Source organism: Protomyctophum bolini (genome assembly GCF_963924005.1).
Source record: "Protomyctophum bolini genome assembly, chromosome: 3".
In the NCBI taxonomy this organism is placed as follows: Eukaryota; Metazoa; Chordata; class Actinopteri; order Myctophiformes; family Myctophidae; genus Protomyctophum; species Protomyctophum bolini.
In genome coordinates this window covers 38322057-38335129 of record NC_137864.1, presented here as the reverse complement: position 1 = coordinate 38335129, position 13073 = coordinate 38322057, and the positions used below count along the sequence as shown (strand labels likewise).

At 40.7% G+C, this 13073-nt stretch overlaps 1 protein-coding gene across 1 annotated transcript in view; it reads left to right on the top strand.

The window, feature by feature from the left end:
• LOC308312411 (glycine receptor subunit beta-like) overlaps positions 1-12772 on the top strand; it is a gene marked incomplete at both ends in the record, with an annotated part of 66202 nt that extends 53430 nt beyond the window's left edge. The window contains 3 exons of the mRNA XM_080759017.1: positions 4467-4615; positions 5667-5834; positions 12473-12772. Of these exons, the coding sequence (XP_080615143.1) occupies positions 4467-4615; positions 5667-5834; positions 12473-12772 (617 nt within the window). The remainder of the gene's footprint in view (positions 1-4466; positions 4616-5666; positions 5835-12472) is intronic.
• Positions 12773-13073: the final 301 nt, after the last annotated feature.

Sequence of the window (13073 nt, the reverse complement as noted above, 5' to 3'; positions counted from 1 at the left end):
AACAGAGCTTGTTTTGACCAAAAATGCAATCTGGGAAAAGAATCAGAGATAATTGTATTTTTCTAAATCCGGCATCGTGAGGCGGATGCCAGGAGGATTTTTCACTTTCACTTCATTTCTGGTTGTATCTGTCTCCATAGCAACCTAGTATCATTCATATGTTGTTGAAGAGTGTCGTCTATCGTAAACCACTGAAAACACCATATGATGCAATAGTGCAGCCCAGCTTGTCAGCGTTGGATTTGATGTGACATAGGGCTGCCTGGCACTCGATACAAAAGTAATGTAATTGATTAGAGGCTTTGCAATTAATTGCATGTTTTATCGCATTGACTTGAGAAGCATTTTATTTTATTTTTTTCAATTAAAACAGATTTTGGTATACGATAGCACAGATGTATTAAAAAAGAAAAAAGATGGCTAAACGGGTGGAGTTAGCTGGTTTGGAAGATAGTTTGAGGATCCAAGGGAGTTAGGAGGTTTTCGCCTAAGCACTTTTTAATACTTTCCATTGGGTCAATATTTATTTGAACCAACACACGCATCTAAAACCTAAAAAATTTAGTCCGGGTTGTCCCTGGTACAAAATGTTTCCAGGTGTCTTTGAGAGACAGCGAGATTAATTCGTGGCGGTGACGACTCGCCACGACGTATTTTTTTACGCCATGACGTATTCTTCATTATCCGCCGTGGCGAGTACAGAATCCGCCATTGTTTATTTTTTTTTTGCGTGCCGTGGTGCAGGTTTTATTGTCCTAGTAATACTATTCTCGGAATTATTTCATCCTCTTGTAGCGTAACGGTTAGCGCTCTCGCCCCTATAGTCAAGGCACTGTGCCGGGCCAGGTTCGATTCAGGCAAAAAACAAACTTTTTTTTTTTAAAGTTATTTTTTTACCCGTACATACAGTGTGTGTGCGTGCGTGCGTATACAGTGTGCGTGCGTGTATGCGTGCGTGCGTATACAGTGTGTGTGCGTGCGTGCTTCATCGTATTTATTATTATTATTATTATTATTAATATGCAGGTAATAATAATAAATACGATGAAGCACGCACGCACGCACGCACGCACACACTGTATACGCACGCATACACGCACGCACACTGTATACGCACGCACGCACACACACTGTATATGCGTGCGTGCGTGCTTCATCGTATTTATTATTATTACCTGCATATTAATAATAATAATAATAATAATAATAAATACGATGAAGCACGCACGCACACACACACACACACACACACTGTATACGCACGCACGCATACACGCACGCACACTGTATACGCACGCACACACACTGTATGTACGGGTAAAAAAATAACTTTAAAAAAAAAAAGTTTGTTTTTTGCCTGAATCGAACCTGGCCCGGCACAGTGCCTTGACTATAGGGGCGAGAGCGCTAACCGTTACGCTACAAGAGGATGAAATAATTCCGAGAATAGTATTACTAGGACAATAAAACCTGCACCACGGCACGCAAAAAAAAAATAAACAATGGCGGATTCTGTACTCGCCACGGCGGATAATGAAGAATACGTCATGGCGTAAAAAAATAGGTCGTGGCGAGTCGTCGCCATGGCGGATTCTGTACTCGCCACGGCGGATTTTGTTCTGCCATGGCGGATAATGAAGAATACGTCATGGCGTAAAAAAATACGTCGTGGCGAGTCGTCACCGCCACGAATTGATCTCGCTCCACCTGATGAAAATGTTGCTGCCGCGTGAAATATTAGTTCAGCAGCAGCAGTGTGAATGGATGTTGTACATGTTCCCTCCATCAGGCATCAGGTTCTACTCCATCCATCCATCCTTCTATCCATCTATCCATCCATCTTTACCTCTGACACATCATCCCTCCATCCAGGTCTCAGTGAGTATCATCATCATCATTCATCAGTGGTGTAAATTAACCAAGTATTGTACATTTAATCGTACTTTACTCCAATTTCTAATACTTCTACTCCACTAAATATCAGATCCAAATGTACTTTTACTCCACTACATTTATTTGAAATCTTAGTCACTTAGTCACTAGTTACTTTTACGAAACATACATTAATCACTTCAACCTATACACATTTCAGCCATTTGAAAAGTGCTGACCTACAAGCTCACAATGCGTTGCATCACGAGTCACGATACATTGTGACAATTTCAAACTCGTTTTTATTTATTTTGTACAGTATTAATGCAAGAACAACAGAGTACCGAAGTCCTTTACCGAAGTAATTTCTCTACGGAGAACAACACTAGCTCATCTTATCATTTATTGTCTCATACTGTAAGGAATTGTGGTCAAAAAATAATAAACAAACTGTCTCAGCGATATTGTCAGGGAGGGGGCTCTGTATAGTTTATATATTGGATACAGTCTGTTTCTGGCGAAAATGTAAATAATTTGGCTGTAGTAACATTAGGGTTTTCTAGCCGTCAGTTGATTGTTCATATCCATATGAGTGTAACATGACGTGGAAATCCTTGCTTAATTTATGGATTCCTGTCTTAAGTGTAGTGAAATTGAAACTCTCAAAAGATCAGATAAACCTTGACTGTGCTGGTAGTAGAAAGATTTATTCACAGCGCTGTAACATTCCCACATCAGATTGTTCTAATAAGGCGCAAAGTGAGCTGCTCTTGCCTGACGTAATAATTGGCTAAAACAAAACAATATTACATCTCTTCTCCTAGCTTGTTAGTGCTAAAACGTATCTTCCCTTCGGCAGCTATAAAATAAAGAGGCCACTGAAGCTGGTGGCTGTGACCTGCCAACCTAAACTCCCTGCATACGGCCCTTGATCTCAGCTCTCAAACTGAAACTAGTAACACAGGATAATGAATACTAAACAATATACCGCTAATATAATAATATATTTGTCGCCAGGATCGTGTGTTTATCCCATTTTGACCTGAGATCAGATTATAAAAATGTTTTCTACATCCTGACAGTTTTCTGAAAAAGCTATGTTTCTATGTCAGTCGTTCTTCGATTTAAAAAAAATAGCAGACCTACAAGCTCGTAGCGCGCCACTCGTACTATGAGCTTGTAGATCTGCTATTTTTCAATAGCTAAAGCATAACATAATGCTAACACCAAAAGGGGTTCCCTCCCAAAATGGGTTAGTTTTGGATTACAGTTCCTATTTGACGTGATATTAAAAACCACGACCAAGGTATAGGACATGCAAAATGACGTCAGACTTGGGATGAATTCTGACGTTTCAGCATGCTGAAACGTTCCAGGAAGAGAAGGACTGTAGTTTCTATTAGCTTGGAATCCCAATCGATGGTGTCAGGTTTGTGAACTGTCCACAGCCAAAAACTGTGCCATCGTATAATGAACATTAGTGAGGACCAATTCCTCATTTATTGGTATCAAAATATTAAAGTACCAAAAGTAAACGTACTCATTATGCAGACTGTCCCGTTTCAAGGTATCAAGGGCTACATTTTCGTCACCGCTAAACCCCTTATCCCTAAAATTCTTTGCCTTTTTTTTTTTACTATTTTGAAAAACATTTTTGAATAGTTCAACTTGCCAAACTACATTGACACGTTGTGAGCTTGTAGACTGGCCATTTTAACTATTCAAAAAGGCAAAGAAGTTTAGGGATAAGGGGTTTAGCGGTGACGAAAATGGAGCCTCATATGTCTACAATTTATTTAGAAAATAGCCAGCACATCTACAGGCTCACAACGCTTCGCATCGCAACACATTGCAAGCTTGTAGATCTGCTATTTTCAAATGGCCAAAGTTTAAGTGGGGCTGAAGTAGTTATTGTTATAGTTATTGTTTTGGAACAATAGTCAAAATCTACAAAGTAACTACTAGTAATTCAAGTTTTAAAATAATGGTAGTGGAGTGAAAAGTAGTATATTTGTGTGGAGTAGAATATAGGCTATAGTAAAGGCTATACTAGGCTATACTGTACTAATAGTACAGTAAGTACATGCACTTGTGTAAAGTGGGATACTGTCACTGTCACCATATGTCAAAAACCATTCCAATGGATTCAATGCCGTTATTACAGTAGTTAGTCACAAGCTCTTGTTAATACTTTTCATTGGTTCAATATTTATAGAACACACACACACACACACACACTTACTGTAGATAATTTCAACCTGGTAAATCCATTTTGGGCATCTCGTTATAGGTCAAATTGCCAAGCATAGCAGATGCACAAGCTCACAACGCATTGTGTCCCAATGCATTGTGAGCTTGTAGGTCTGATATGCTTTTGCTGCTTTTCCGGGGCACTGTTAGGAATAGAGCATTCATTTGTGAGAAAAACAAAATAAAAAGAATAGACTTGCTATTACTAGAATAATAGACTTGCTAATGTGAAATTAGGGTTGTGTGTGAAATTGAAAATGTGTGTGTGTGTGTGTGTGTGTGTGTGTGTGTGTGTGTGTGTGTGTGTGTGTGTGTGTGTGTGTGTGTGTGTGCGTGCGTGTTAGGTATCTTGTCAGTGCTGTCGCTGTCCAGTGAGAGCATGACGCTGGCCGCAGACCTTCCCAAGGTGTCCTACGTGAAAGCCATCGACATCTGGCTCATCGCCTGTCTGCTGTATGGCTTCTCATCACTGGTGGAGTATGCTGTCGTCCAGGTGAGACAACACATACGTACATGCACACATACCATATACATACCATTATGCAGGCATACATACAATGTACAGCATGTACATGCATACATACCATATCGTCACTGTCCGGCAGAAAGCAGCTTTTTTCATAAATCTGTGCTACTGAACAGCCTTTACGTCTGTGTGTTGGTTAAAACAATATTGAACCAACAGAAAGTATTAAAAATGGCTTCTGACAAAACCAGCTAACTCCATTGGAAATTGTCTGCTAAACCAGCCAGAGAAGGCAGTTTATATAGATTTAGATTGTTATTACAAAATTGAACCACTCAAGCCCTATTTTATACTTTGTCACAAGCTATGTTGCAATGCAATCAGCTATTTGTAAAATATTTTGACAAATGTATACTACTTGAATACTGAATATATAAGTAACATTGAATATTTATTTAACCAGTTATAAGCGCTATTCTTGCGTTGCAATGCGTAGTATCAGTGATGCAAATAGCCTGCATCCTGCATAGACTCACTAAATTGAGAAAGGACGCAATCATGGCACCCTCCGGGGGTTCTGGGATGCAATACTGTACTCAGTACCGTACTCGGTGTTGAAGTACGACTCATGAAATGTCCCTCATCTAAAATACCACCCCTGGGTCCCGGGACCCAGGACATCCCTGCAGTGTGAGCATGTAGATTGTCTCATTATGTTTAGAATTAACCCATTTTGACCTGAGATCAGATACTAAAAAATAAAAATGTCTTCTACATCCTGACAGTTTTCTGAAAAAGCTATGTTTCTATGTCAGTGGTTCTTATTTTTCAAAAATAGCAGACCTACAAGCTCATAGCGCGCCACTCGGTGGCGCGCTATGAGCTTGTAGATCTGCTATTTTTCAATAGCTAAAGCATAACATAATGCTAACACCAAAAGGGGTTCCCGCCCCAAAATGGGTTAATGCTCCTCCATCGTGATGTGATGCGACTCGTGGTGAGCTTGTGGATGGTCTATTTATCGGCACGCAAAATTCTAAATCAGGCTTCATTGTGTCTCTGTCATGTGTGCGTTCAGGTGATGTTGAACAGTCCCAAGCGAATCGAGGAGGAGAAAGCCATAATGGCCACCAAGGAGAAAGCCCTGAGAGAGAAAGAAGGGAAGAAGACTCCCAAAAAAACCAACAACACGGTCAACGGGACGGGTGGAACGCCTATCCATGTCACTGCCGTCGGTGCCGTGCAGGTACAATTTACAATTTACAATTTAGGCATTTAGCAGACGCTCTTAATCCAGAGCGATTTACATTAGCAACTAACAGCTTGCATCACATTAGCAAGAACAAAAAGCATGGGGAATACATCACATAAAAACATTTATCATGAAACATGCGTAAGCTAAGAAAGTAACAGTGGAATATCTATAATGAAATAAGCTATACATCTATACTACTATGATATACATTATGTACTATGACGTGCTATGACTACATACAATGCACTTATGCTGTTTACATAACATGCTATAAGTCTGTATCAAACGCTATCTAAGTCTACAGAATTGCTATCTAAGGGGGTGGGGTAAGTGCTATGGGCCATGATGGAGTCTGAAAAGGTGGGTTTTCAAACTACGGCGGAAGATTGGGAGTGATGGTAGTCTGGTTCACTATGTGTTTTTGTTCAAATTTTGTGGAGAGTAGCAAAAATATAAATTTTTGTAATCTTCAGAACATGGGGAATACAAAAATCTATAGAGACCCAAATGATTGTGCAGGGACTTGCAGTGGCGCCACCTATGGGATGGCCAGGGAAATGCAGGTTTACTATGTTGAAAAATATACTTTAGTTAAAAAAAGAAGGAAAGAAAACTATCCACTTTTGGAGCAAAACTATACCTTTTTGGACAAACTATACACTTTTGGAATCTTCACAGCATGGGGAATCCAAAAACCCTTGTTTGCATTTGCAGAGATACCTGCATGGCTGCCATATTGAATGTTAAATATATATGCCATAAAATATAAGACACTAGTTTAGTAGATTGATTTATTTTTAATGCGTGACCCCCAGTGCCCCTCTGAACTATACTTGACATTCCCCCAAACCAGAGCAGTACTCTCAGCACGGGACTCGGCCAGTCAATTAATACCTTTGCAACCGCAATATTAATGGTAATACAGCTTTATGTCCAAACATCTGAACTAACCCTTTAAGGCATGTGTGCCACGCTTGTAACTTCAAATAATTGTAATAGAGCAAGAAAAACGTGCATCTTAAATATGGCGGAGAAGAAGCATAAACGTCATCATACAAAGAGTGTTGCACACAAGCAGTGAAAATTGCATGTAGCTTCAGCTTGTAGATCGGCTATGTTCACGATGCATGACCATTTTCGTTCCATTCCCCGAAAAGGTTTCCACCGAACAGGGACGATACTGCATGTGCTGCAGGACTGCAGTCTCCCCATTAAAACTGTCTCTGGCCCTTCCTTACCATGGTTTACTGTCTCCATCACTGCTGCAGTGCACACATAAAGGGACACTCCACTGCTTTGCCATGGTTTTACTGTATCCATCACTGCTGCAGGGCACTCATAAAGGGACACTCCACTGCTTTGCCATGGTTTTACTGTATCCATCACTGCTGCAGGGCACACATAAAGGGACACTCCACTGCTTTGCCATGGTTTTACTGTATCCATCACTGCTGCAGGGCACACATAAAGGGACACTTCAGCCATGTGTTACTGTATGATCCGCTCCAGAGAGAGAGGGAGAGAGATTTGATTTGATTTTTATTTGGATCTCTTTTAGCTTTCGGCTAATCTTCCAAGAGTCCAGAAATAAATTAAAACATTACAAAATACATTATATTACATTACAAAATAGTACATTGCATTTCAAAAAGTACATTTCAAATTGCACTGATGCTAAACGACAACAGTGAGTCAAATATTACAGTGTAACAAAAATACCTATACCTCTAATCGTCAACTCATACAACCGCACACACAGGCACAGCACATGCCTGCCCACAGACAGATATAGTTCATTCACCTATCTATGGTGGACTATGCATGGCAGGGTCGTCCTCTTCCCTGAGCCAGCTGAAAACCTGACCGCATACCAACACAGAAACTAGAACTAAAAAAAAGAACAAAGCTTAACAGAAATCACAACATAATAGTGAATCAATAAAAGCAATCCCAGCTATAATGATGAGTTCCATAATTTAACTGCCCTAAAAATAAAAGATCGGCTTCCCATACTAGTTTTTATTTTTGGTCTTGATCTTGTGTTGACCTTATGTTTCTCGCGAACTAATGTTAATTTATTCTTTATGTTTACAGGTTTATTAGATGTTTTTATTTTAGAAATCAATGCAAGAGACTGTTTTCTTATGCATTCAAGTGCTGTGGGCCATCCCATTCTGTTATGCAGTTCACCCATGTCTATTTCATACCCACATCTTAAGACATTATAGCTGCCTTGTTTAGTGTGATCTGTAGTCTTCTCATCGGTCTGAGCTGCGTTGCCCCATACTGCACAGCAATAGTTTACGTGACTATAAATCAGACTACGGGATATTAGCCTCAACGTCTCTTCAGATAGAAGTCCTGCAATTCGCCCAACCATTCCTGCGATTTGCTTTACCTTTTTAGAGATATCTGTGGTATGCAGAGCTGTCCATGATAAATTGTTTTGTATTTTAATTCCTAGTAGTTTGACTTCTGTGACCTCATTTATCTGTACCCCTCCATAAGATAAGTTCCATGGCCCTAACCTATTCGTTTTTTCATATGTTGGTGCATATGACCATATTCTTAGTTTTATCAGTGTTCAGTACTAATTTGTTATTCTCAACCCATTTAACAACGTGTTTAAAATCATTCGCCAGGTGCTCGTGCAACTGAGTTTATGATTCAGCTACTGCAGTGATGGTTGTGTCGTCAGCGAACATGTGTGCATTTGAGTTGGTTAGTACTAATGGAAGATCATTTGTGTATATAATAGAGGACCCCTGTGGAATTCCACAGGAAGTAGAACGAGGTGAGGAAAATGAGCCGTTGACATACAGACTGCTTTCTGCCATACAGATAGGATTTCATCCAATTGATAGAATTCTGACTGAAGCCATAATGATTAATTTCTTTTTAGAAGAATTGTGTGATCAATCAGATCGAAAGTGGCAGTGAAATCTGAGAGCTGTTTCAGAGAGAGAGAGAGAGAGAGAACCTTATTCATATACTTCATAGATAGCTTCACAGGCCTTTTTTTGTCAGAACTATCATCAGCAAGTAATCTTTCTGTTTGTTTGATTAATATTTAATTTAATATTAATATTTTGGATAAGTTGGATCCCTGTTAATGTGTATTTTCAGAAATGTACTTACAAAGCAAGAGATCCCTACCAGAGGATCTAAGACTGTGGACAGGCTCATATGGGACCCGCATGATCTAAAACAGAGCTTTCCATGCAGAAATGTTTAGCCTGTGACCCAAAGAGAAATTATATGTCTCTACGGGACCCAAACTAGTGAAAATAGCCGATCTACAAGCTCACAACTCTTGTTTGTTTTAAATATGTGCCTGTAATAAAAAATATTATTATTATTCTGTTGTTTCTAGAGCCTGGAGTAGCAGACAATCTGTTGTTTCTAGAGCCTGCAGTAGCAGACAATCCCAGCCTTTCAATTTGCAGTAGGTTCATGCAGGTTAATTTTGTTAATTTAAATGGAAAAGTGTCCTGCAAGTGCATATGGGCTGGGCTTCTCTTGGACCCATGACCATCCAATAAAGGAAATCAATCAAACACTCAATCTTATGGACGGACAATACTTAATTTTGGCAATGATTCTCAGCTGGACGAAACAAGACTGTGGGACCTTGTTAGTCACTTGATCATCGAAAGAGAGGTCAGAGTCAAAGGTCACACCTAGATTGTGGGCTGTTTGCTTGATTTGTTTATTGATAAACTGCCGAAAGATGTGACTGGGAGGAGGATCTCGCTGGTGGCGGTTTTGGGACATCCAGCACTTGACGTCCGATTGAAACGACAATATACGTTACATATCACCCGTTTTAAAGGAACCCGTTATCTCAATTATTTGTTCCTTTTTTTTTGTCTTTTGTTTTTCATAAATGAATGCCCTACTTGATCACATTGCATCAAAAGTAGCAGATCTAAAAGCTTGGCTTTTGACATACAGTAGGCTATGTGCATGGTTTTCACCTGACAAAGACAATATCAGGCCTACTGTAAGTGATGCCATAAAGAACAGAGCAGACAATATAGCAAATGAGATGCTATAAATAGAAGCAGATAAATGGGTTCACTCTCCTGATTGGATGAAATTGTTGTCCCCAACTGAACATGTATTTTCTCTTCATGAAAGAGCTGTGGAAGAGTTTGGGGGGGGGGGGGGTTGGGCTGTTAATGACTAACTCTCTACAAGTCTACAACAATGTTTACCATTAGAATGCAGAGCTTTACCTTTTTAAGAAAAAATAAAAGTAGTTTCACATTATGTCACTTATAGCATCTATAATTACACTGCACAGAAACCCTTAGAGTAGCACCCGTAGCGGTGATAATGTATTACATTTGCATGTAGAGTATACATAAATATAGATGCAATTCATTGCTGCAGGAAATCAATAATAAAAGTGTCTAAATATGTATAAATCTGTTCTGTGCACGCCCCCTCGCCTCTCTGGAGCTAGGGCCATAAATCTTCACTGGCTATAACCCGGCCTACGTGTGTGTGTGTGTGTGTGTGTGTGTGTTAGCGTTATCATTATGCCCGATGTGTTAGTTGCGCTTTGGTGTCGTGACGATCTACGAGCCAACAATGGTGTAGATTTGTGTGACTTTTAGACTTTAGGTAAAAAAATGCCATTCATGAAATCACCATCTTGAAATACTGATGTCCTCACAAGTACTGTATGGTAATACAAAGTTGTGACTGTACATGCGTGCGATGCGTGCGTGCGAGTGTGTGAGTGTGTGATTGATAAAATGGCTCTAATTGCTATCAGGGTGCTATTATTCACTGACTTCAAAATGTCACTTCAGATCTGACACGAAATGCATTTACTGTATGTGAATGAATGTATGTGTGTGTGTGTGTGTGTGTGTGTGTGTGTGTGTGTGTGTGTGTGTGTGTGTGCGCGTGTGTGTGTCAGATGGAGTCTCGGTGAGAATGATAAAACGTACAGAGGAGACACCCTGGTGACTATGGCTCAGCGGATGTGTCAAACCACATTTGCCAGAAACAGCGTTTGATTTCCAGTTAGCTAAGAATGGACATGACAAACTCCTCGTCTGCTTTAATCTGTGTCAAATTCTTAACGTATTTTGTTCATTTATTGTAATATTAAATATTATTTATTTCTAACGCACTATAGGGGCTCCATCTTGCGCCACCCTTATCCCTTCTCCCTAAACTTATTTGCCATTTTTTACTATTTTGATTTTTTTTTTTTTAAATAGTTCAACTAGCCGATCTACATCTACACGTTGTGAGCTTGTAGATCAGCTGAACAATTTTAAAAGGTTTTTTAAAATAGTAAAAAATGGCAAATAAGTTTAGGGATAGGGTTAAGCCTTAACCCTATCCCTAAACTTATTTGCCATTTTTTACTATTTTAAGTTCTCATTGTATGCTAGTTACTGCCATTCAGGATGGAAAATGAAATCCATTTGGATTTGGGGAGAAGTAGTTTCATAAGTATGAAGTACTTGATATAAAGAGAACATGTTCAGTTCACTAGTCTACACTTTACTCTACACCTGCCTTCATTTCATCTGATTGTCTGTCTGGCAGGCACTTAACAAGCGATCGTTAACTGTGTCCGTTAGAGAGAGGGACAGAGAAGAGTGGCTTTGCTCAACTTGATTTATACTTATATTCTCCACTCTGATGAAGGTACATGTTCGATATATCATGCAGCCTTACTTATTAGCCTATATTTTAGCTATATATAAAAATAAAAATAAAGCTTTTTTTTCCTTTTTTTTTTTGCTTGAGGCAGGGATCACCAGTTTGACACCCCTGGGTTAAGGGGTGGCGCAAGATATAGCCCTAGAAGCTAAACTCAAAGTGCAATTGTCGTGTGATACTGTGTGTGTGTGCATGTGCGCGTGCATGAATGCCACTCTGCGTGTAGCATGTACAAATCACATTATAAACCTGATACTTACAAACCGCAGGTCAACTATTTTAACTATTTTGTTTAAGGGCGAAGAGAGAAAATGTTTGAAAATGTTCGCATATAAAGGCTCCCTGTCGAAGACGATTTTTGACGACTTTTTCGGGGGGTTTATTAATTCAGTTTGAGATCGCTGATAGCCACCATACCGTCTAGTAGCTTCTCTGTTGTAAGGTAACGCTCGGCTGTGGTCCGTCAATGAAATGATTCCCCCTTGTCCACTGCCATGTTAACTGCAATCTTAAAACCCTTTTTCCTCAGAATCCTTTCTCAGATTGAGGTGTTTGATCAGAACAGCGATGTTAGCGGATCATTACTTAATCGTCGCTCCCTCGCGGTTACAATCTTAATTCTTTGGATGACCTAAGGGCCTCCCACACCGTCTGCGAACGCAGCGCGTCAAAACAGCCGCCTCCGTTATTTTCAATTAACATATTGCACACCGGCGGCGTCCGACGTGCGCTGGCGCCTCGCCTGACGCGCCAATAGAACCAGTTCTATTTTCCAGGCGTCGCCGCGGGGCAACGCGTCGCGCCGTGTCGGACGGAGCCGGTGTGTGTTGGGCTTTATAAAAAATTAAAATACGGCAGCCAACATTAGTTTAGCCAATTTTGGGGTCTTCAAAATTCTCTCTCTCTCTCCCCCCCCGTCCCCCGTCCCCCGTCTCCTCCAGGTGGTGGAGACACGCTGCAAGAAGGTGTGCACATCCAAGTCGGACCTTCGCTCCAACGACTTCAGCATCGTGGGCTCCCTGCCGCGGGACTTTGAGCTCTCCAACTTTGACTGCTACGGCAAGGCTGTGGAGGTGACGGGCCTGCTCGGCAACAAGCAGAGCAAGTCCAACAAGAAGCCGCCGCCGCCGAAGCCCGTCATCCCGGCCGCCGCCAAGCGCATCGACCTGTATGCGCGCGCGCTCTTCCCGTTCTCCTTCCTCTTCTTCAACCTGGTCTACTGGTCTGTCTACCTCAACTAGGAGGAGACGAGGAGACGAGGGGGCGGGAAAGTATGGCGGTAAAAGATAAGGAGAGGACGAGAGGAACGAAAGCCACGCGTTTGGTTACTCTGCTGTTTTCTTGACCCATTTAAGACCCGAGGCTGCTTCTACAAAATGCCTTATAAATCCTATAAAACAGTTTTCTGTTTATCGTTGCTGTCAGGGCAGAAACCTCTTATCTCCAAAGTATTTTTTTGTTGTATATAATAGTTTTGGTAAATCAACACCGTACTTGGTCATACTACAGCGTCGCACAAATGCATCAAAAGTAGCAGATCCA